Source organism: Camarhynchus parvulus, chromosome 1, assembly GCF_901933205.1.
Source record: "Camarhynchus parvulus chromosome 1, STF_HiC, whole genome shotgun sequence".
In the NCBI taxonomy this organism is placed as follows: domain Eukaryota; kingdom Metazoa; phylum Chordata; class Aves; order Passeriformes; family Thraupidae; genus Camarhynchus; species Camarhynchus parvulus.
In genome coordinates this window covers 33391252-33415970 of record NC_044571.1, presented here as the reverse complement: position 1 = coordinate 33415970, position 24719 = coordinate 33391252, and the positions used below count along the sequence as shown (strand labels likewise).

The following is a 24719-nucleotide window of genomic DNA, read 5'->3' as shown; positions in this document are numbered from 1 at the left end:
ATGTAAGAACTGCTAATACAGTAATAAAAGAATAGTACAGAAGTGTAGGTATTTAAAAATATATTCTGTTTGAAGGAGGTTGGGTGTTTCAGGACTGGTCTAAAAATTTTACTTCTTTAATTATATGAAGAACAGACTTACAGGTTTTTACTTCTGAAGTCCTTTTCTGGAAGGCTTAATTTTTTCCTTTTTCAGGTGATGGGCTTTGGATTATACCTGATGGATGGAAGTGTCAGTAACATCTATAAGTTGGATGCAAAGAAAAGGATAAATTTAGCCAAGATAGACAAGTACTTTAAGGTTGGTTAAGATGTGATTTTAAAGGTAGTTTCTCTTGCATTTAAATATATTTAAATAGAAAAAAAGATCACTTTGGGTTATAATATGGGTAAATAATGGTTTGCTTTCACTATGATTTGTGTTACTAATTTATCTAATCTGATTTGTTCTCTGTGTACAGCAGTTGCAGGTTGTCCCACTCTTTGGTGACATGCAGATTGAACTTGCAAGATACATTAAGACCAGTGCCCATTACGAGGAAAATAAATCCAGGTAGGAAGGAGAAAGAAACAGAGTCGAGCATGTGGGATGGGGAAGATCTGACCCTTAGAGTATATTTTCATGCTCATCTGTTAGTCCATGGGTCTGTGGTAATTAATAGGATTTTCACTTTGTCATCTTTTTGGTGTGGGTATTTCACTATTAATGTAATTTGTGTAATGGATACAACTAAAGAAACAGAGGGTTTAAAAACCTTTCTGTGCTGCTGAGCTCATTCTCATGTATCTGTGACATTTCTTATCACCTGGGTTGGAATAAATTGATTTTATCTTACACTAATTTAGTTTTTATTTTTTCCTTTAAATATGAAAACTTTCATTAAAAGAAATGAAGGATTTTACTAAGCAAGGTGAGCAGTAGTAGTGCATGGGTGAATAGGCATGTGTACATTGTATATGGAGCAGCAACTTAGCTTGTCTCCCCCTACTTTTTTTTTTTTGGCTAGGTGTGCATCACAGCAAAATGGTTGAAAAATACAGCCAGTTGTTGCATTAATGGATCCATGGTTTTTGGTTATTGCTTTGTTTTAGTGAACCTTTCTGTGCTCCTCCAAGACCTTGCCTCTATGCAGTTACATGAATTTAGAATGTTTTGCTTTGCATTTTAATTCCTGCAGAAAAAAACACATAACTTGCATGTAATTGCTAAGAGAAAATCAATGGCAATGGACCTACTGAGCTACTAAAAATATGAGGCTACTTAACATGACATTCTTGGTAGCATGTTTTTCTGTGCCTCTTCATAACATGTAATAGTCCTGATAATGTCTTTTTTATAGCTCAGAGCATACTATACACTCTTCAGAGTTCAAGAAGAATAAACAAAAAAAAATCTGCAGGTGGCTAAATGTATTTTACAGCCTATACCTGCACTTCTGCCCTAGCTTTTAATCCTTTTTGGTCTTGCTCCTAAGTGCCCTTGAAGAGAGATTCTGGTTTGTATTTCATAGCAGCAGCCTTTAAAAACAAAAAGAAAAACTCCCAAAACAGAAAAGAAAAACTAAACAGTTTTTTCTTAGGGCTTGGAAGAAGTGCTATTTGAACTCAGAAGGGTAGTTTATCACTAATGGCTTGTGCAGGGGTAGAGGTGTCAAGAGAGGAAAAGCCTCAAACAACAGAGAAGGAAATGTGTAAAAAAATAACGCATTGTGGATCTTTCTTTGCAGTGTCAGTTGTGCTGTTTATTGTCAAAACTGATTTAAGTGGGGTTTTTTTTGTCTTCTGAACCAGATGGACATGCACATCTTCCAGCAGCAGTCCCCAGTACAATATATGTGAGCAGATGATCCAAATCAGAGAGGACCACATGCGTTTCATATCTGAACTGGCTCGTTACAGCAACAGTGAAGTGAGTGGGCTTAGAGCTACATGTGAAAATTGTACATCACTCATTAACAGTTACTATTAAGAATCTGAAAAGCTGGTAGATCTCTGGCTAGCTAAATGATGAAGCTTGACCACCTGAGTCAAGAAAAGCTGTCTGCAGGTCTAATTCCCCATTCTCTGAATTATATTTGCACTATTTAAATTTAACATAGTAATGACACATACAAACTCTAACATCCTTCAACCTCTTTCTCTTTATGTATCTCAGATTTATCCTAGAAATTTTGGTATGTCTCATTTAGAATATGTGGTCCTTACTCCAAAGAGGTTCTTGTAACAGTTTAAACAAAACTAAGATTAGTAAAATGGTACAGCAATGCATATGTATACACACACTCTTACATATATGTTATATAGAGACAAAAAATAACTATATCTATCGTATATAATTGATATCTTGAATTCATCTGCAACAGTATTGTGGTCATTAGGGACACCAGTGATTTCCGTCTCTTGACCAAAATCTGTGAAGTTTCCTAAGTCTCTAGAAGAAAAAGGTCGTTAGACCTTTTTAAAAAGGATGTTAGATGGTAAAGCAGGTGTTGGTACATGATGCTGTTTTAGTGCTTCAATTGATGTAGAAATTCGGCTGTGGATGCTGAATACAGCACATTCTGATGTGGATTTGGGTGTGTGTGGTGTTGTGAGGTCCCCAGGATGAGGTGAGAGATGAGAATTTGACTCCATGTTCCCAGAAGGCTGATTTATTATTTTATGATATTATATTAAAAGAAATTATATACTAAAACTATACTGAAGAAAGAGAAAGAATACATCAGGAGGCTTAGCAAGAATGATAATGAAAGCTTGTGACTGACTCCTCAGAGTCCGACACAGCTGGACTGGGATTGGTCATTTATTAAAAACAATTCACATGGAACCAATCAAAGATGCACCTGTTGGTAAACGATCTCCAGACCACATTCCCAAGCAATCAGATAATTATTGTTTTCATTCTTTTCTGAGGCCTCTCAGCTTCCCAGGGGAAAATCCTGGGCAAAGAGGATTTTTCAGAAAATATCATTGTGACAGGTGTGGGTTTTTTTGTTTGTTCTTTTATAATGTCTAGGTGGTGACTGGGTCTGGTCGACAGGAAGCTCAAAAAACAGATGCGGAATATCGGAAGCTCTTTGATCTCTCTCTCCAAGGCCTGCAGCTTCTCTCCCAGTGGAGTGCCCATGTCATGGAAGTGGTAGGTAACATGGGAAATAAAACCAGATGAAAAAGAGGTGGGTTGGTGAGGTTAGACAGAATAAAACTGAACTGAAAAATGTATGTTGTGTTTTCAAAGGATCACTGAATATTCTGAGTTGGAAGGGATGCAACAAGGATCTTGTTCCCTTGCTTTCCCTCTTCCTTCTTCCTTCACTCCTTTTCTCCTTCTGCTTCAAACCTCATTCTTAGGGGATGGTACATGAAGTTCGCAGAGTCTAGGAGTAATGTTGCTGCTTTGAAGATCCAGTAGCTTGTATCTCACACAGTACATTCAACTTGTTCTATTTGGAGGATAGGCTGTCTGTCACCTGTGAACCTTCACCAGATGTTTTAATGTCACTCTTGACACAAACATTTTGTAGACTAAGACTTCATAATTTCCTTCTAAATATTGTTTAAAATTATATTGTTGGAAATATCTGTACTGACATGCAGTCACCGAGGAGGTGACAGAACAGCTCCAGCTGGCTGTGTTTAGACATCACCCCTGAGTAAATAGAAGCATGTATGGTTTTAACACACAAAAATAGATGGAAGGGCTCCCATTGGCTTTAGATTGGGCTTTTAGTCAAAAGGAAAGTAAATGCAGGAAAAGGAAAATGTGAGAGGAGGTGAAGGGGGGGAAGTAAACAACATGCTGAGTTGTTTCTGTATATTGTAGTAGTTTATTTTAAAAGCAGATGCCAATTAGAAAAGTGACTGTGCTTTTTTCTGATAAGAAGCTGCTTAGGGCAGAAATTGAAGAGGAGTCCTTGTTATGGTGCAGAAACTGAATAAAAACTGTGTGCCTTAGTTGAACCAAAACATGTTCAGGGAGGGTTGGAATGTAACTTACTGTATGAGAGAAGCCAGACTTGCTCCTCTTCTGTCTCAGATGTCTTGGGGACATGAAATAATTTGCACTATGTGATCCACAGTGGGCATAGCTGGTGAACCAGTTCTCTCTAATTTGTATTTTTAACTGCCTCTTTTAAAAGCCAGTAGATGAGTCATGCTTTTCCCTGTATTATCCTATTCCTGTTTAAATTCTCAGTGTATTTAATGGTGAAAGTCTTGTTCTCCTTTTCTCAAGGGAGTTTGCTGTCATCTATTCCCTGCCTCTGCAGCTCCTAGACTTGCACCCTTTATTTCTGTCATCACAAATTGCTGCATCCAGGGTCTCTTCACAGTGAAAATCTTCCTATTTTTTTAAATCTCTGCAGGAGGTCTCTCATTCTTAGCTCTGTTTCTGTCCTACTCATTCCAGGACAAACTTTCTCTGGGCATCACAGCAGGTTTTTTGGCTATTCTCACTGCTTTTCATTGTCTTTCTAGTTTAAATGGATTCCCATAAATACTTCTCATCTAAGTTCAAGTTTGTGTTCACCTTCTTCCTGTCCTGCTGAGAATTTATTCTGATAGGGAGTATCCTAATTATTTACCTGTCTCCACCTTCACTGAGTATCCATGAGCATAGTTGTGTGCATCATGTTCAGATAAAAACTTGCAGCATAAGTTTGTTGTGCATCTTAACCCTGTCAGTTTAATGCCCCCAAAGAACTTCTTTGTTTAATCATTTCCCCAGTGCCCTCTTTGCAGCACTCAGGTTGCAGGGTGTGATGCTTCCCTTTGCCATAGGTGAATTGGTGCTGTTAATCCATTATAGTAGACAAATTTATATTGCTCTGTAATCTAATATTTATGCTAAGGTGGTCTCAACCAGATCTTGCTATGTGCTGAACTCAAACTCTGAGAAAATTGTATTTAAATGTGACTAGGTTTTTCACTTGATGTACCCTGATGGATATTAGGCCAGCCTGATGCTGCTCAGGAGCATTTTGAGCTGTGTTTGCAGTGACTGAAAAGGCAGTATTTAAGAGAAGTGAATGCTGTGCAGTTCATATTGTCACAGATAATACAGCTATTTCCACACATTTCAGCCTAGTAAACTTAAAAATCAAGCCCCCTGAAAAAAAACCAAACCAACAACAACCCAAACCTGTAGTTTTCTGGTTGTATTTTGAAATCTAAATGTGAATATTTCATCAAGTAGAAAGCTCCTCTTTTTGTGTGTGGGTCTGATGGATGTTTTTTCTTATATTCTGAAGTCTTTCTGTGTTTCTCATATTTGAGGCAGAGAAGAAACTTTTGCCTATGTTAACATTTGGACAGTAAAAAACACCCTTAAGTGCAATACCTGTTGAGTTTGAGTTGCATTTCTTTGGAATAATACAGAATTGCTGGTTTTCAGGAAGTTTTTAGGAAAATTATTGTTTGGCATTTCCACCAGATAGTAGTTTCAGAATTTACACAAGGTTTCAACATAGTACCAAATAATATTCTTCAAATATTCATGAAAATGCTGTGGTATTTCTCAAAGCATATTATTTGTGTCCAACTGTGTTTTGTGTTTCTCAGGCATTTTTATTTCTTTTTGTTCCCCCATCTTTTTTTCTCCCTCTCCTGCCTTGTGAACTGCAGTACTCGTGGAAGCTGGTGCACCCAACTGACAAATATTCTAATAAAGATTGTCCTGACAATGCAGAAGAGTATGAAAGAGCAACAAGATACAATTATACTAGTGAGGAGAAGTTTGCTTTGGTTGAGGTAAGAGAAATGTTTTTCTATAGGGATTTTCCAAAGATTAATTCTATACAAAAGAGAACATTCTCTATAGGCATTTTGCATACCCAGTGCAAAAAGACAGCCTGCCCTGTGCTGACTCTGAAACCAGAGTCTGACTCTGTGCTCCTCCATTCAGTAAATAAGAGGAGCACAGCAAATCTATCCTTTGTTGTTTGTAACTTGTTAATTCCTCTTTTCTCATTTTTTGTATTTAAAAATGCACTGTTTGTACAAATATGCAAACAAAATTAGAAAAATACATTTGTCTGGGTGTTTTTTTTGCAGGTGATTGCCATGATCAAAGGTCTTCAGGTGCTGATGGGACGAATGGAAAGTGTTTTCAATCATGCCATTCGTCATACCATTTATGCAGCTCTTCAGGACTTTGCCCAGGTCACACTTAGGGAGCCATTAAGACAAGCCATTAAAAAGAAGAAAAATGTCATTCAGAGGTAGCATTACTGTTGTCATATTTTTCTATAGTCTTCTCTCTAGACCTTAGTAAATTAGTTGCAGAATTGCACAGATGTTAAATTTCACCCAAGTCTGTACTCCCAGTCTGTCTGGTATTCATGGTTAGCTTGGTTGGATAGGAATTGAAGTTGAAGCAGTCTGAAGGTAAAAATGAATGGCTGCCAGCATGGCTGCAGCTGGAGTCCGGGCTGTCCTGAACCTCTTAGCACCACTTTAGGAAGTCTTGTGTTCCCTGTTGTTCATTTTTATTTTAAGAAAATACAAATACAGTAATACTGAAAGCAAAATCGGCGTTTGTATTTTGAAGAAAGATTTCACTGCCCACTTTATGATTCCAGTATTTCCTTTCTTTGTGTCCTCTGTTTATCCCACTCTCTCTTCTCTCTGCCTCTCTTAGTGTTTTATCTTATTTCTCCGCTTCTGCTGCTTTTGGTTTATTAGCCTTACACTTCTCTTCCAGTGCTCCATCTGCCCACACTGACTAGTGACATTTCCTGACCTTTATTTTTTTTTGTCCCTTATTGTTTGCTTTTAATCTTGACTTGTTTATCATGTGTTTGCTCCCACATTTCATTGCAAAGCTCTTAGAGGTGAAAGTCCTTAGCTAATTAGGCTATTGCTAAGTGCTCTGTCTGCCACAAAAATATCATCATAAGCTAAAAATAAATAAATTGCTCCACATTATCAGGTTTGCAGGGAGAGTGTTTTTGTCACAGGATTTCAATGAAATAGAAAAATATTACTTTCATACCTGCTCAGATTTGGGATGAGACATTTTTCTTCATCATTCAGCATGCCACAGATTATGTCTGTTCCTGGCAAGTATCTGAGTTCCAGTTCAGTATTTCGACCTAAAAGTATGAAGCTGTTTGTGTAAATTTCAGCTGAATTCTGGAATCTAAATTTCTTCTGGAAACAGGAATTTTGCTTTTTTCATTTCAAGCCATCATTGTCTCTCATTAATTTGGTTAATAATATGCTTTGGTTTGATTGAATGTTAATTGGATTAATAGTGAATATGTATTCATATTAGTATGAATTTGGTTTGATTGATCCAACTCTGGGGTCCTCAACAAAAGAAAGATGTGGACCTGTTAGAAAGGGTCCAGAGGGCCATGAGGATGATCAGGGACTGGAACACTTCTGGTATGAAGACAGGCTGGGAGAGCTGGGTTAGTTCATTGTGGAGGTAAAGGCTCTGGGAGGCCTTATTATAGCTTTCCAATACCTTAGAGGGGCTTATGACAAAGAGAAAGAAGGATTTTTAATGCACGCAGGTAGTGACAGGACAAGGGGCAATGGTTTTACTGAAAGAGGAAGGCAGGTTTAGGTTAGGTATTAGGAAGAAATCCTTTATTTGGAGGGTAATGGAGCAGTGTAACAGTTTGCCCAGAGAAGCTGTGGATGCCCCATCCCTGGAAGTGTTCAAGGCCAGCTTGAGTGGGGCCCTGAGCAACCTGATGTAGTGAAAGGTGTCCTTGCCCTTGGCAGGGGGAAAGTTGAAACTAGATGGTCTTGAAGGGCTCTAGACTACCTTTTCTGATATACAGCATGGAGTGGTTATTTTGTGGTTGTGTCATTCTTGAAAACATTGGTGAAATTCTTTGTTCTTGATTGGAATTACCCTGAGCTTGTGAATGCTGTTGCAAAATTTCTGTGCTTATGGAAGAATGCTTAAAAAATGTAAAGTGTGCTGTCAGGGCACTTGCTGCAGTCTGAAGTTGTGGGAATTGTGTTCAGTGTTTTGCAGGCCATAAGGAAGACAGTGTGTGACTGGGAAGCAGGGCACGAGCCATTCAATGACCCAGCTCTAAGGGGAGAGAAGGACCCCAAAAGTGGCTTTGACATCAAAGTCCCAAGACGTGCAGTTGGACCCTCCAGCACTCAGGTATTTTCCTGTCTGGTGGTTGTAATACCTGTCAACAATTATTGCATGAAATGTGTTCTTTCTGTCCTGAACTATTTTAAAATTGCAGATTTTATTGCAGTCTTTTTTCAATGCTAAAAATCTACTCTGATTTATATTTGCAAAATTAGATGTGCATAACCAAGAGCCTCTGCCTGGATTGTTGTAATTTTCTACTCTGATACATAATTTTTCTAAGGATTCAATCACTTTAATTTGATTTTCTGGGAACAAATATTTTCTCATTGAGCTCCTAATGTTTTAAATAATATTTTTGAACTATATGAATTATTTCTAGACTGACTTCTATCTCTGATATGGCTGGTGAAATTTTTTTTCTTAAATCACACTATTCAGTAGATGTCTAGTAGTTTTAAAATGTGTTTAAAATATAAATTAATGTGTGTTAAAATATGGGAAAGTATATGACTTCTGACAAAATCCCAGTGTTCAGTAATGAATGATAAAGCTGGTTCTTAGAATCTAATTTGTCTGCTGCTGCCACTAAAATGAGATATTTCAAATGTTTTCTGTGGTAGTCATCAAAATCCCATACCTAGATGCTCATTCTTGTTACCTCCATATGGTTCTCTTTATTTCATTTGTGGATGTGTTTGGAGAAAGAATGGTCTGATATTCATAACTCATCTGAGAAAATGAGATACTGAGTGCTTGGGGGTGAAAAATTGAAGGCACCTGTGATTTGTGGAGATAATCTTTTAATACCTAGAATCCGTGGGAAAGAGAGCATGTATGGTTAATAATTTTGGGTAATAAAATGTTGCTTAGTTTGTGATAAGATTGGTTTAATGAAGATTTTGTTTTGATAATTGCATAAAAATTGTTTTGATTTCTAATTTCCTGGGGTGAAAGAAAAGGTTAAATATCACCACCAGTTTGCTTCTCCTGTGCTTTAAGGGCTTTACTTCACCTTTGCAACAGGCTGTTTAGAGTATGTGGTTCTCTGCTTTTTCTGCTCTTGGGCTGGCACGCTTGTCTGTCTGGGTTGACAGGAAGGCAAGAGGTCAAATATATCCATTTTAGATGGGTTTTCCTCAGTTTCATGTGGTTCTAAAATGGCTGTGTATGAATGGGTAATTGGTGCTAAATAATTTTTAAATCATTTGATAAGCTAATGGCTCTCTGAGCATCCTCTGAAATGAACCGAACTTTGCTTGAGGGAGCCCCGGATTGCAGTGATTTTTCTGAACAACCTTTCTGTATGGCCTCCTCTGCATGCTTACTGTGCTGCTTTTCATTTTTAACAAACTAACATGTTTTCTCTGCTTCTCTTTCCCGTTCCTTATTTACCCGTGTGTTTATATTAACGGATTCTCTTCCCCTGCCTGCCCCTGTCTGTTGGTTTTTAGCTCTTCATGGTTCGCACTATGACAGAGTCCTTAAACTCTGCTGAGCTGTTGAAGCAGCTCAAGTCTCTGGGATTGGAAAAGCTATTGCATGTGACACACAAGTTTCTGAGGCAGTCCTACATCTATCCGCCTCTTTTAAACTTTGGTGGTAAGACATTACTTATTACTTTTACTTTTTGTGGTGATGTGAACTGTTCCACTGCAAATGGTCTGCTGCCGAGTGTCAGTGGAGGTCTCCTTGGCATGGGTAGGCATTTGTGCTGGTGTGTAGGCTAGTGTTGCATCTGTTCCTCTTGCCTCAAAGGCTTTTATCCACACAGTGCCAGTTTTCAGTTTGAAGTGGAGCAGTCGCTTACTGGTAGTAATTCTCAGTGTTGCTCAACTAATGTACCATGTGTATTTTCCTTTTTTCCCTCCCCTTTCCACCATAATTGTTTCCTTTAATGATACAGCTTTACATGGTGAGAACTATGTTAGAGTCCCTCATTGCTGACAAAAGTGGTTCCAAGAAAACCTTGAGAAGTAGCCTTGAGGGGCCCACCATATTGGACATAGAAAAATTCCATCGCGAGTCTTTCTTCTACACTCATTTGATAAATTTCAGTGGTAAGATATGTAGATGATCAGTGTCCAGCTTAGCATGTCCTAACACCTCTAACACGATCTGGAAAATGTTTCCGATTGCCTAAGTCAACTTAACCTTTGGTTTATTTATCAAAAGCCTTGGTCTGTCCAAACTTTTTCTGAGATGGTACTTAGCATTGTGGTGGGATTTTTATTTTAACTTGTTATATGTTTGTTCCTAATGCGTCAAATTTCATATTGTTACCTCCTTTTTCTATTTTATGTATGTACTTACATAAACAATAAGCCTATGCACACTGAAATTTTTTTAAAGGAAGTAGTTTTTGTGTTTTGGGAGATTTTTTTTGTTTTGTTTTTTGTTTTAAGTACAGAGGAAACAAATTCTCTGTTGTGGTAAATTTGATGTCATTTCACTACTCTTACTATTCAGTTAATTGTAATCGGAAACATGCTGTCCTAAAGAATTCACCTACTGACATTGAGTGTACCTAGTCTTTGTCATCACCATGCTGTGTTGTCTTTCATTTTTGTTTTGCTGCTGGTCTCCTTTACCCTTGGAGAAGGGGGAGTCTGTTAATATCAGTCATTGTGCTAACTGGGGAACAGCACTGCAAAAGGTTTTCAGAAGGTCTTAGTGTAAAAAGTTCATTCTTGTTTTAGTTCACAAGCCTTCAGGAAAGGCAGGATTATACCAAGTGTTTTGTGGAGAGGTGGGAAGCACACCTCTGTGCCCTTGATGGCATCCTTAGAAACTTGTTGTTTTAATCCCTACTTCATGTGTCTGTCTGTCATTTCCTGCTCATCTAATCAACAGGAGCATGTGGAGCGATTCAGTCCTCCATAGGGAGGGATGGTACTGGTAGTTCCAGTGCAATTTTGCCTCCTTCACTTACTGCTTCCCAAATTCAGTGTATGGCTTTCTCAGCCCCCAACTGAGAAATTAAACTAGAAATCCCTTTTTACTGGTGTACACAGTTTTTCTGTTTAACTGATAGTCTTATCCAGTTCCACTGTTTTTTTTCTATAAGAAGGCACCACTTTGGGGGCCAGTGAGGAGTTCAAAACTCTTACAAAAAGTCATGGGCTTTACACTTTGAATTTGCTTTAGATTATATGGCCTATGTACAGCTCTAGTGACTTGCACCTGCTTTTTTTTGTTTTGCATTGCATCATCAGAATCACAGTTGTTTTGTACTTGATGTATTTCTATAAGAAGTGTAATTCTCCCTTATTCATTCTGAAAGAAACCCTGCAGCAATGCTGTGATCTGTCCCAGCTGTGGTTCAGGGAATTCTTCTTAGAGCTGACCATGGGCAGGAGAATCCAGTTTCCCATTGAGATGTCCATGCCTTGGATTTTGACTGATCATATTTTGGAGACAAAAGAGGCATCAATGATGGAGTAAGACCCGTTTGTGCTCTTCCACTGAATAATTATTCTTAATGATTGCCATTCCTTATTATAATTGGTTTTAACAAGTAGTCACTGAAAAGGTATTCTAAACTTTAAAAAAAAAAATTATCTTACATTTGCCCATTTTCAAAGTCTCTAAGTTTTCTTTTTGACATGAATAATTGAAATGCTAAACCTTTCATATCATTGCACCAGCCACGTATTTTGCTCCTTGAGTTCTCCTTACTTATTCTTCAAAGATGTCAAATATAATGTACAGTGGTTAAAGCCTAGTTCCATTTTGATGGACAGCTAAAAAACAAGTTTTATACTTCAAACGTATCTACATCTTTTCTTAAACCAACAAATATTTTCTTAAAGGAAAAATTGTGATCCTTTTTATATAAACTAAAAAAGGAAAATACCCTGTTTTCGTGAACCACTTGTGGATTACAATATTGACTGGCTTACATCATCTTGACTGCATCATCCTAAAGAATCATGACTTTTATACACATGTAACTCACATGTTTTATTCTTTTTCTTGCAGGTATGTTCTGTATTCTTTGGACCTTTATAATGACAGTGCTCATTATGCACTTACCAAATTTAAGAAGCAGTTCCTCTATGATGAAATTGAGGCAGAGGTAAAGTAACCTTAGCTACTGGAGAAAAATCATCTGTACCTGAATGTGAAAATCATGCTAAAAGGCAAGGCCTTTTTTAGAGATTCAGAACAGCTGGAGATAACAGAAAAACTGAGAAGACTGACCAGAAGAGGAGTAACTGGTTGGGCATATCTTGTGAGGAAAGCTGTAGACCTGTGCAAAAATGCCTCACATTAATGCTGCAAATTGTAGACCTGTGCAAAAATCCCTCACATTAATGGTGAAAATTGAACCACATCTCTTGTACTGGGAATTTTGGACCTAGTAACTTCCTTGACTATGTTTGATAAACAGTGGGAGATCTTAGAGAAGCTCTTTTTTAAATTTTAAGTATCTCTAAACATATGATATTTTTCTCCCCAAGGTAAACCTGTGTTTTGACCAATTTGTCTACAAGCTGGCAGACCAAATATTTGCATACTACAAGGCAATGGCTGGCAGGTAGCTATTCCTTCCACTATGAGAGCTTTTCTTCACACTTTTCTGCTCTGCTTTGCTGTTTACTATACCTTAAGCATTTTCTTCCTTTCTTCATAGCCTGCTTCTGGATAAACGGCTGCGTTCAGAGTGCAAGAACCAGGGAGCAACCATTCAGCTGCTGCAGTCCAACCGCTACGAGACACTGTTGAAACAGAGACATGTTCAAGTGAGTTAACTCCAATGTTGCATCTGAGTTGCTTGGCAGCTTTCCAGTGGTGTTGATTTATGTAGGTAGACAAAACTCATTTTGTGCTTCATGTTCTGTCATCTCGCTAGCATAACTGAGCACTTGAGATCTGCTTTTTTTGTCACATGAAGGTGCAAATTAAGAAAGAAAACTTAAAAGATCCTATTTTAAAGCAAATGTCTGTTGCAGTTAGGAAAACATGAGCCAAATAGGAATGCCATGGGTGGTAGCGTTGTCTTCTTAGTAATGTCTTTTACTAGTTTTCAGTATGTTGTTGGCACAATATGATGGAAGCATAAAATGCTGATATAAGTACTTAAATGTAGATGCAATGTGTACTTTTACTTCTTTTTGTGAGAATTGGGATGCAAATTGTAGTACTGCATTTGCTCATGAATTTATAAATTTTGTCCATCTGCTTTGTTTCCATGTGTTTGGGATGCAAGTTCACAAAGTGAGAGTCTGTTAATCTGGGGAGTCTCACAGCCCTTGTACAGTGTGTCTTGTAACCTGTCTGGCAGTTCAGAGCCTCACACATGTTTCCCCTTAGCTCCTAGGCAGGTCCATAGACCTGAACCGGCTGATCACGCAGCGCATCTCAGCAGCCATGTACCGCTCCATGGAGCTGGCCATCGGCCGCTTCGAAAGCGAGGACCTGACCTCCATCGTGGTGAGTCTTTGCTGCCCTTCTGCCACATCACTGGCACACCAGCTGAGGTGGAGCAACCCCAAACCTACTGCAGCTGAGGGCCCTGGGAGTAAATGTAGAGAAGGCAGGTACTTGGAGCAGTGAGAAAACAAAGAAAGCAATCACCTTGTGATATAAATTTTTGTAAGCACCCACTTCTGCCCTTGCTTATAAATAAATTGCACATCAAAAAAACCAACCTTGTGCTTGGTAGAATCAAAATTTATTTATTTACTCAAGCAGCTTGGTTTTGGAGCATGACAAAAATAATTTTTTTGTGAAGGAAAGAGATCTGACTTGTGCCCAAGGAAGAAAAGCATCTGTGCAATATTGAGGTGTCCTTTTGAGTTAGTTTCCTGGTTAAAGTGCTAAAAACCAAATTTTATTTCAAGACAGCATGAATTTGACAAGTAAACATGCAGTCAGCAAGAAAAAAATATCAGGCACATTCAGTTCTGCTGGAATGAAAAATAAATTAAAAGTTGTGCAAAAGAGTTTACTGTTGTTCTTTCTATAATAAGACTTTTACCAGTGACATTTTGTCATGCAGTTACTATCTTGATTTAATTTCATTCTTTACTGAAGAGAAATCAAATACTGAGGCCATACAGCCTCTTGACTTCTGAATGCTTGGTTTTATAACTTTGAATTATTGAAATGTAGTTTTTCTTTGTTATGTGCAGTACATTCTTAGTGACTCAGTGAACAGAAACCATCAATGATGTGTTCCTTAGGTCACAGGTTCTCATTCTTTGAGTAAGAGTAAGTAAGTAAGAGAGTGACAGAACTAAGGGTTGTCCCTTTACCATGCTCCTGCTTTTTTTTTTGGTTGATTTGGTGGTCTTTTTGTTTGTTTGTTTGTTTTATGCAAAATATTTTCTGTTGAAAACTGTCTGCTTTCCTCAACAAGAAACTGATCCAAATAGATTAAGTAATCTGTAACTTCTGCTGGTTTTCCAGATAAAGAAATTAAATTAAGGTGTTTACAAAATTGATCTATTATTTTCTCCTCAAACTGGACTTAATTCTGTAGTAATAATCATAGTGGTTTTTTTTTTCCTTGAACTAACTTGTTCACAGGTGTAAAACTCCTTTGAAATATGGAGCACTTAAATCAGAGAGTAGTCTATGGGAAGATAGTAGTAGTAGTTTGATACACAACTACAAGAAGCCACTGAATATTTCTTCAGTAGGTCACTGCACAATAATCTTTAAAAGCAGTGCTTGGATTTTTTGGAAGTAAAGGTTGTGTTCTTTGTGCTTGGTGTTTTCAGTGTCTGATGGCAGATATGGAGTTATTTTATTTTATTTTAAAGTAATTGCCAGAACAGATACTAGGAATTTCTTGTCAAGAGGAGAAACATAATGAAATGAAGCACACATATATAGTCATGTAGCCTGCAGCTAGTGATTTTGTGGATACCTTCACAACATTTGTAAATGGCTGATCTGGTCTTTCATTGCATCTTTGTACATCCTTCACTGGAGTAGACTGTGAGAAGGATTTATGGTAAATGTGATGTTATTCCTAATATTACCACTACAATAGTTAGTTCACCAGTTACTCTACTAAGCAGAAATTACTTTTGTGATTGCTTGTAAAGTAGGAAATGTAGAAAGGTGTTTCTGGCCTATGTCTGACTCCATTTAAATGTTGGAGTTTTAAGTTTTGCTCACTGGAGGAAGTGTTGGTACAGATCTGTGTTTGAGACCTATCTTTGTCTGAATACCCTTAAAGTCTCAGAAGGTTTAAGAAACAATCTCAAGAGTACTGATTCTGTCCAGCCCTTATTGTTACAGTAAGAGACTGGGAGAGAGTCAATTGTTCATTTTGACTTCTTTCTAGTTTTCTCTTCCCTCAAGGTTATTTATGTACTTTGCTCAGTTTCTCCACTTTATTAAATGCATCATTCTCTTTTTTTCTCCTTGTTTTTCATAGGAGCTGGATGGCTTGATAGAGATAAACAAAATGACTCACAAGCTTCTGAGTAGATATATGACCTTGGACAGCTTTGATGCCATGTTCAGAGAAGCCAACCACAATGTTTCAGCCCCTTATGGCAGAATCACTCTTCATGTCTTTTGGGAACTCAATTATGATTTCCTTCCAAACTACTGCTACAATGGATCAACTAACAGGTTAACAAGGCAGCTTTTTTATTTGCAGCTTTTTATTTATTCTACCACCCTTCTGCTACTTCCTCCCTAGCAAGTGCTGACAAGTTCATCTCCATTCATTTAGTGTTTTCCACGTCTAAGGCTTTACTTGAAATGAAGCAGCATGAGTCATTTTACCAAGTACTGTTAAATGCATGAAAGCCTGTTATTTGTCCACAATAGAAGGCAAATGGAACCACAGCAACCAAATTCTGACATTTTGATGACGTAGTTATGGTATACTGAAAAACAGAGTGTGTCAAAACACTGCTAAGTGCATATCAGGAAGGTATTTTGAAACAGGATCTTCAAGGGTGAGATGACGGAAATAAAATTATAGTCCTGATTCTGTGCTAACGTGAAGAAAAGATTCTTTCTGTGAGTTATTTCTGATATTTATATAATTATTTCTTATTTGTGATTCTTTTTGTTCAGTCAATGCTGAACTCTTCCTTTCTGGAGAAAGGAAGAGTTCAGTATTCACTACAAACTGCAATTGTAGCCTTTAAGGAGAGTGAGTAATGGAAATAGAAAGAAGAAGGTAGGATCTAAGGTTTGAATGAGGGGGAAGCACAGTGTTCAAGATTTTGCATATCTGTGCTTCCTGCTCATGTGCTGTTTTTAGGATTTGTGTTACTTTTAGTCTTTACTCAGGTTTTGGTTAAAGCCCCGTGAAGTGACAGTAAAGTGATAGTGAATATTGAGCTGTAGGAAGAGGAAGAAGCCTGTTCTCATCTTTTACTGTCTCCTTGGAGAGCTTTCCTAGTCTGACATGTTCTGTGATGGTGATGTTGTATTTTAGATCCAAGAGTCTGTCTGCCAAAAAAAAAAAGGAGTGGTTTTTTCTTGTGGTTAAGTTTTACCCGAGAAACTTCTGTTACAGGAATCTGTTTGCATGGGAAAATTGAATTTATTTTGGAGGGAGCTTCTGTGCAGTTAATGTGTCTGGAGATCAGTACTGGAATATTCAGTGTGCTGTATTAAGAATCATGTAAAAATCTTGATGAAATGCTGCTCTTCCACCCATCAGGTTTATTGAAAGGCATTCAGTAGCTCCTGTACAGTTTAGTCTGTGTTCATCCTGGCTACAAGGGATGCCTTACTGCAGACCACAGTGCTTGGGAAGTGAGTGTGAGGTGCCAAAGGACATTAGCAGGATCCTGAAGCACTGCGGCTTGTCTGTTTTTAAAATCTGTACACAAGAATTGAATTAGGCTCAGCTTGTTGGGTAATTAATTCAGGATAATTAATTTAAGAGATGTTAAAGGCAGCCAGATCTTAGGCAGTATGTGTACCATGTGTCTGATTTCATCATAGAAGTGCTTGGTTTCAGTCAATGGCCAAGTGTGGAGAGAATTAATATATGTGTTGCACATGCTATACAATGCCCTTTGATATTTTTGGTGAGAGAGAGAACAGGAAGTTTTTGGCCTTTTTATAGTCCTTAAGCATGTTCATTGCTGCCTTGCTGTTAGCATGAACTTTAAATTGGTGCGCTCTCTCTGCATTCAAGTGTACAGGTTGTTGAGTGCAAACACAGGAGTGCACTGCGAGGAGCTGTGTGAGAGCTGCTGGTTTAATGCTTGACTCTTGACAGGTAATACCTTGCATGAAGGTTACACGTAAACAAGGGAAGAAAAGTATCAATTAAAGGTTGGAAGAAAAAGAAATAATCGTGATGAAAAGCAGAGAGGTTACTTAGTGGTGTGAGGGGCTGGAGGCAGAGTTCCCAGAAAATGGGTCATACCTGTGGCTAGTCTTCTTTTAATATGACAGCTTGGTATAAGAGTTCTTCTTTTAAAGTTAGTGTTTTAGTCAGATTAACTTGTTTCCAGTACCTTTTGAAGCTCTTTTTCCAAGAATGCATGAATGTGATAATTTCATATATCTGTAGAAGAGTTCAACTATGTAGAAACTCTGCAGGTTTAGTTCAAAAGCTAAAGCTCTTCATGCAGAAGTGCTGGAACACATTTTATGTTTAATTATTTGGGACTTAGGACATTTTTTTTTGTATCTGATAATGTACTGCGATTAGACAGTGAGACTGCTATTAAAAGATTTAGCAATTTAATAATTGGAGTTGCCATTTATCTGAAATTTAGTCTCATTAATGCTGGCCAGCTGCACAGACTGAGGGACAACAATTTATGGAGAAGGAATGGAGAGATGAGTGAGAGGATCTTTGCAGATGGGCCTTAGCAGTGAAATCCAAGGGTATTTTTTATCCACCTGTTGACCATCATGAAAGAAAGAAAGAAAGAAAACAAACCTTTGGATAGTGCACAAATATATGAGCTGCAGGTGAGGTCAAAGTTGTCTCTAGTGCAGTGTCCTGATGCTGTCAGCAGCCATAAAGGGGCTGAATATGAAAACAAGGGAGGCTTGAGGTGATATTTCTCCCAAGAGACATGCCAGCCTCTAGCAATGATTATATGTTTCTGTGAAACAAAAGTGGAGGGATGTTAGTGCAGTTGTGGCCCTTTACAGGGGTGTTTATTTTTCCCCACTGTTTTGTCCCGTCCCTTTTATAAAGCTGTGTGAGGCTTTGGCATTCATTGTATGCCCCAGTGAGGAGTCTGCAGTGAAGCTTGTGCTGCATCTCTTTTAGATGCTCTCAAGCTATTGTCCACCAGTTCTTTTACTGAAAGTGGCCATAAAGAGGCATTTCCCACTTCTTGTCTTTTCTGTGCTGCCTGGGATTGTTTTTCAAGAGCCCTCTCTCATGTTAGCCCTCAGTTGCATGTCTTTTCAAGCCAAGTCTTTTCACACCAGGAATATTTATCATGCTTAGGCCTGCATCTGAACTTTTTCCTTGTGAAGTTAGGTTATCTAGATTCAAATGACTCAAATACTCAGTCTTAGTTCCTTTTCCGCTGTCTGTAGTGTCCCTTTTTCTGCTTTATTTTCTTTACTGTTTCTAAGCTGATCTTTTCCTTCCTTGACAGCTTGTTTTGTATTAAGGACTAACAGAGAAGCAAGTGTGAGACAGTCTTACATTTATTTGAATTGAAGATTTTCTGTGCTTTCTTGACACAAATGATACAAGCTTTTGGTGACAGTAGTCAAACTAGTAGCTCCATCTCCTTTAACACATAACCCAAATCTGTGTTCTCTGGTATAAATTCATGTGTATAGCACTCTTCCAAATGCAGTATGACATGTTTCTTCCAAGGGTACAGATTTGTCACAGAAGGAACAAAAAGACCAGCTTTTTATTTTTCTCTCTTCCTGACAGCCTCTCCCGCTTCCTTTTGCGAGCTCTCTCTCTCATACTGCTTTTGAGACAGGCTTTCATGAGAGAACAGCTGTGTCTTCTTGTGTTGCATATACTCTGACAATCACTGTTCAGAAAAATTTTCAGCCCTTGCACATAGTGCTGGAGCAAACCTGAAAAGTAGCAGTGAAAACCATCTAGTTTCTGCTACCGAGAGCCAAATGGTACAGGGATATAGACTCATGCAAAGTAGGGGTGACTGTAGTCAACTACCTTTTCCCTCCTAAAAAGACAAGCAACCAACCAAAGTCTTTCTGGCAAAAGGAAAAGTGACAGCAATGGATTGGTAGATATGTTACTCTCTCATGCAGTATTTTCCTTGCTGTTTCCTCTGTACTCTCCATCTTGGCATCCAGGTTTAAGAAGGGTGAGTCAGATCTAGTGTTCGCTGAGAGGGGGTGTAGGGCTACTGTTTGTTCTGCTAGACAGGACAAACTAATCTGAGAATGCTGGAAGCAAGAAGTGTTTAATTAGACAGGGAGGTGCAGAGGAACACCTTCTGTAGGAGCAGGGAGGGAAGACTGTCCTATCAGTCTTCTTCATATCAGACTTACTTCTAAGTTGAAGCTCAGAAAGTTTATGAATGAGGTTTATCTAACCTAGTGCCTGCGATGCAGCAGGCTCACTGACCAAAGCAGTCTCTTTCAGTTATCTCCTTAATTAATTATAGTAAAATCACAGAATCATTTAGATTAGTTTGTGATATGCTCACTATGAACTCCTTCCTGGTGGGTATCACAGAAAAATTAATATTAAATGATTTGATCCCTAAAATACTTACTCTGGGAGCTCATGTTGTCCTCTAGCAATTCACTTGCAAAGCTTTGGTAAGCCAGAAGGCTTTTCATCTACTTAATCTACTTTGACTGCTTACAACCTGTGCTGATTAAAATGGATAAATTGCTGTGAGATCATCAACACTGATTAAAAATGAAACTGATTATCTTGGAGTAGGCTGTATCCTACCAGTATCCGGGGGAAAGTAAAAGTTTGTTTAGCTTTAGCTTTGATATTCAAAGAGCTTCAGTCCTTCAAAGAGACATTCCTCCTTCTTGGAGGAGGAGCAGGAGGAAATTAACCAGCAGAATGTCAGAAAGAAAGAACACACACACATGGACATTGAAAACCTTCGAAGAACAGTAGATGATACTGAACTGTGAGGTTTTCATATAGCCCTTAGTTTTTAGGGAAGAAATTTCTAATACTTACCTGAATGATGTGTTGGGATTAGTCACATACTTTCTAGGATGATGCACTCTTTAGGCTGCTGTAGCCTCAGTCTTAGATGTTGCCTCTCCATAACTTAACAAGGGACTATTATCCTTTGTCCCTATTTCCTTACTCCTTTTCTTCCTCTCTTGGCCTCTTTCACCCAAGAAAATGTAAGCAAGTGCATTTGCTTCAATTCTTTAAGAAAACTTTAAGACTATTTTGCTGCTACTCTGGAGCATTAGAGATGGAGAAACCCCCAAACGTGCAGAGGAGCACTGGCAAACACACAAGAGTTACTTGAGCATCTGCTTGCATTGACTTGTTTGTCCCCAGACACTAATTACATTGTAATTGATACATGTACACACAATAACTTTTTTATAAGTCTAAGAATTATAGTTATAGCTTCCAGAGTCATGGGATGCACCCATTTATATGTCGAAACACTCCTTTCCTTGTGAGTGTTTTAATTTAGTGGTAACAAATCTGCTCTTGCCACATATGTCTGCACACTGAAACCCAGTCTTATCTCAAATGACATGTTACCTCTTATGATTTCATTTTAGAGATTCTCTTAGGGCTTGAAAATTGATGTCAGCTTAAACAGGAGTGGGATTTGGAGAACAAAAAAAGAGGGACTAGAGTAATCTCTGACCCTGTCGTATGTTGCAGATTACTTTGAATTCCATCAAATGTTTGCATCATCTCTGTAAACTCACTAATGAAGTATCTGCAGAATACAGACTCAAGTAATCTCTCTCAAAGGAGAGTTTTCAGTTTCTGTGTAAGTGAGAGAGAAGGGGAGAAACTTGTAAGCTGAGGAAATATAAATGTAAGGAGATCTAAATAATATATATAGTATGAAAAATAATGTATATAAATAATATCTTTTTCCTCAAAAGCTCTAAATGCAAACTCTTTCTGGACTACAGCAAGTACAAGTATTTTTGGGAAGAGTGGCTAAACTATGTATGAACAAGTAGCTGTACCTATTTTTGAGAAGGTTAAAAATGCAGAAAATATTGTTCTGAAATTATAGATTCTCACAAGAATGATTCAGGAATAAAACACAGTAGAAGTTATTGTAAGCAACATGGTGTAATTTATGTTGGTCTCAGTGAAACAATTTTTGATTATCGTGGCTGTTCATGTTTTTAGCTAGAAGATGGGTATATTAAAAATAGAATGTCTCTGTTCTTTCTAGGAAGAATTAATAATGAATAATTAATTTTGTGTACTGATGAAATGTAAATACTTTAAACAAAAAAAGATTAGGATATAATTGTATCTTATAATATTATAATGTAAGGCAAGTTTTCTTTCCTGAAACATTTTCCTAGATATATTTGTCTGATATAATATCAGACCAGCCTGATATTATACAACCATTTGATGCACACTTCTTAAATAGCTATTTTCCCTCTTTGCTGTGCATATTCAGCTTTGCACCATTTATCAAGAAATACTTTTTAATCAAGGTAAAAATAAAGTAGCCATCCAACTTGTAAACACACATCCCCAATAATTTTCCGCTGTTTAGTGAAGTTAAGCAGAATCAGAATTGTAGTGGATATTGATCAACTTCTTCCTGCACTAAAACTGCAGTGCTGCCAAATGTGCATTACACAGTCAACAGGGAACATCAAGGGGGAAGATTTGTGCTCCTTGTTCACAAGAGGACTGGGAATTGTCCATTAGGCTCTGGTGCCCTCAGTTGTGGGTGGGAGTGTTCACAAGAGGACTGGGAATTGTCCTTCAGGCTCTGGGGCCCTCAGTTATGAGCTGCATGGCTAATCCTGTCTTTGGCTGTGCTCCATATCTTTGTAGTTCTCTCACCATCCTCTTAACAGTATACAAAGGTAAAGCTAAGCATGATTTGTATTGGTACCTGCTCACACTGAACTATGAGCAAACTTTCAAAACATTGATTTTGCTGCAAGGATTATACCTTTTCTCACGCCTTTTTTTAAAGGTAACATCTAACATATTTCTCCTGATGTGAATTTTGGGGGGAAAAGCTCCGAAACATTAAACAGAAATGCCATGTTCCTCTTTGAAGGCGTACTTCTTTCTCAAGGACTTAATTTTGCAAGCACATTATGCCCTGTGAGAGGCTATTGATACTTTGTTAGTTACTTCCCTGTTTGCTGGCCTGGGCTAGTGGTGAGGAATATTTTGGGATCCTGCACACCATGGGAAGAACAGTAATTGTTGAACTGCAGTATGATTTGTGTCCACGCTTTTGGGCAATTCAGGCTGCGTGCTTCCCCAGTTTCTACTTGGGCTGAAAGGCTGCTGGTCTGGCTTTGATTGTATATGCAGACAAAAGCAGTCTTCTACAGGGTAGGGTGCATTAGGTGCACACCTGCTCACCTAAGTATAAATAATGAATTATTGTTTTTATTTTTTTATATAGATTTGTTCGGACGGTGCTGCCATTTTCTCAGGAGTTTCAGCGTGATAAGCAGCCTAATGCACAGCCACAGTATCTCTATGGATCAAAGGTTGGATTTGATTCCCTTTATCTTTATGGTTTGCTAATGTTTAAAGGTATCTTCTTAAATTATAGAAACTATGGTATATGAAAGTTATTAGAAATGGACTGGAATACATTTTGTGTGTATTTTTAATTGAACATACCCTTTTTTCAGACTTTGCTTGAAGCTCACCATATGTTTCAGCCAAAGTGCAATTGATTAGTCTGATGTGTAGTCTTATCTGACAAAGCTAAAAATAAGCCCTTCTCTCAACCACCTTGCATTGTTCAGTTGCTAACAGTGGCAAGTAAAGATTAATTACTTATTGATTACTCATCTGGTGAAGTGAGAACAAGAGCCCATCTTGGGTGCACCTTCCCTTTTGATAACAGAAGAAAAGGGAATAGATAGAAAAACTGCTTCAGATGTTATCTGACTTAAGAGGAATATAGATTCTGACTATCTTTAACTATCAGATACCTAACTACTTCAATTTTTATTTTGTTTTATTATAATATTTCTTTGGACTCTACAACCCCAGAGCTGCAAACTCATTGTGATGAACTTGGTGTTTTGGCCATCTCATCTTCTGTGTTACCATCACATTTCCTGCTTTGCAGTTAGGTGGGCTGGGAAGGTTAGTGCAAGTTTTCAGTAGAAGGGTACGTGATGTGCAGACACGTACTCTGTCCCTGGGGCAATCCCCAATGCTGAGGTTGGAAAGGAGCTTGTGTGGGTGACAAATTGGAAGAGTGCTTGACACAAGAGAGCAGCCGTGGGCTACCCAAGTGAGGAGAGTTAGCCTGCACTTACAGGACCAATGCTATGCTCATGTGTAATTGATTTGTTCTCCCTGATCACTGTAGATTTATTTTCTTATTCTTCAGAATTATTGCTTGTGTCTTAATGACAGTTAAAGGCGTAGTGCATTAACATATATTTACATTTTTAATATCTAGTCAGAAATATTGATCTACTTCAAACAGCAGTAAAAACCAGCAGTGCTATCTTCAACACATCATTTGGAACTATATGACAAGGTGTCACTCTAAATTTAGCAATGTTTTCTTGACTATCAGGGTGACAAGCTGAAGTATGGAAAAGATAAATAAAAATATAAGGATTAAATTAGAGGATGGACAATAAAAAAGCTTAAAATTATTTATTATTATTTAAAATGACTTAAAATATGTACTTAATTATACATCTAATTTATGCAAGTGTGCTGTAAGTGTTATGGGTGGCTACTCTCAATATCTACCTCCTACTTAAGCAGGAACATAATTAGTCCTTGTCTTACTCTTATTTTCTGCACATCATGTCGTAGTTGTATGGTGCAATTTCAACCCAGTAATCTAGGTTTTGAGAGATCTCAGAAGTTACAAATTTCAGTGCTAAAATATCTGCTGCATTTGTAAAAGTTTCATGCCTTTAAAATGTAAAGGAGCTAGAAAAGGATTCGCATATCTTAATGCGGAATGTAGCGGCTGGCTGTCGGCTCCTGTAAATGTTTTATGTAATAGTTCTCCAAAAAGGACCAGTAAATTACAGGCAAGTGGAATTTTCTTTCATTAGAGTTATTGTGTTCCTTACTATTTTAGTAACTGACCAGATGCAGCATGGAGCAGAAACCTGAATTTCACAGAGATTGCTAACTTAATTTATCTAAGTGATGATACGGTGGAGTGAGTGACAGAAGATTAACTGGGGAACACTTTTTTTAATCAGTCAGGTTACATTATTAAAATGAGTTTAGTAATCTTCACACTGAGAGCTATACATTTTCGGAATTCTTGATTTTTTTTCTATATGAGCAGCAGCAGTCGAGGTAGGGGGTCTTACTTGCATTTCTGGGGCAAATTTCATAACTGCATAGGCCTATATTAGAAAATACTCATGACTCTCTCTAGTTTTAAGTTTTAACAAGAGTATATTTTTATTCTTGAATTGAATATATTTTGAAATTGAGGATATCTGAATGGCATTTTTAAGATTTCTACTTTATATAGCCAGTAACAGATAGGAATTCTTACATTATAGAGGTTTCACTACTACAGCAGTAACTAAAGAAATTTTTTATGTGT

General features: G+C 37.8%; 1 protein-coding gene across 3 annotated transcripts in view; it reads left to right on the top strand.

Annotated features, from left to right (window-relative positions):
* Positions 1–24719, top strand: part of CYFIP1 (cytoplasmic FMR1 interacting protein 1) — a 76639-nt gene that overhangs the window by 24936 nt on the left and 26984 nt on the right. For 2 of the 3 annotated variants that reach the window (XM_030962027.1, XM_030962114.1), the window contains exons 9-23: positions 196–300; positions 461–552; positions 1791–1908; positions 3016–3138; positions 5622–5747; positions 6051–6217; positions 7980–8127; positions 9968–10121; positions 11345–11501; positions 12043–12139; positions 12525–12601; positions 12698–12806; positions 13378–13497; positions 15455–15654; positions 22575–22662. In XM_030962027.1, coding sequence (XP_030817887.1) covers positions 196–300; positions 461–552; positions 1791–1908; positions 3016–3138; positions 5622–5747; positions 6051–6217; positions 7980–8127; positions 9968–10121; positions 11345–11501; positions 12043–12139; positions 12525–12601; positions 12698–12806; positions 13378–13497; positions 15455–15654; positions 22575–22662 — 1881 coding nt within the window. Of the gene's footprint in view, positions 1–195; positions 301–460; positions 553–1790; positions 1909–3015; positions 3139–5621; positions 5748–6050; positions 6218–7979; positions 8128–9515; positions 9664–9967; positions 10122–11344; positions 11502–12042; positions 12140–12524; positions 12602–12697; positions 12807–13377; positions 13498–15454; positions 15655–22574; positions 22663–24719 lie in introns of all 3 variants that reach the window. The other variant, XM_030962194.1, reaches the window with a different exon arrangement.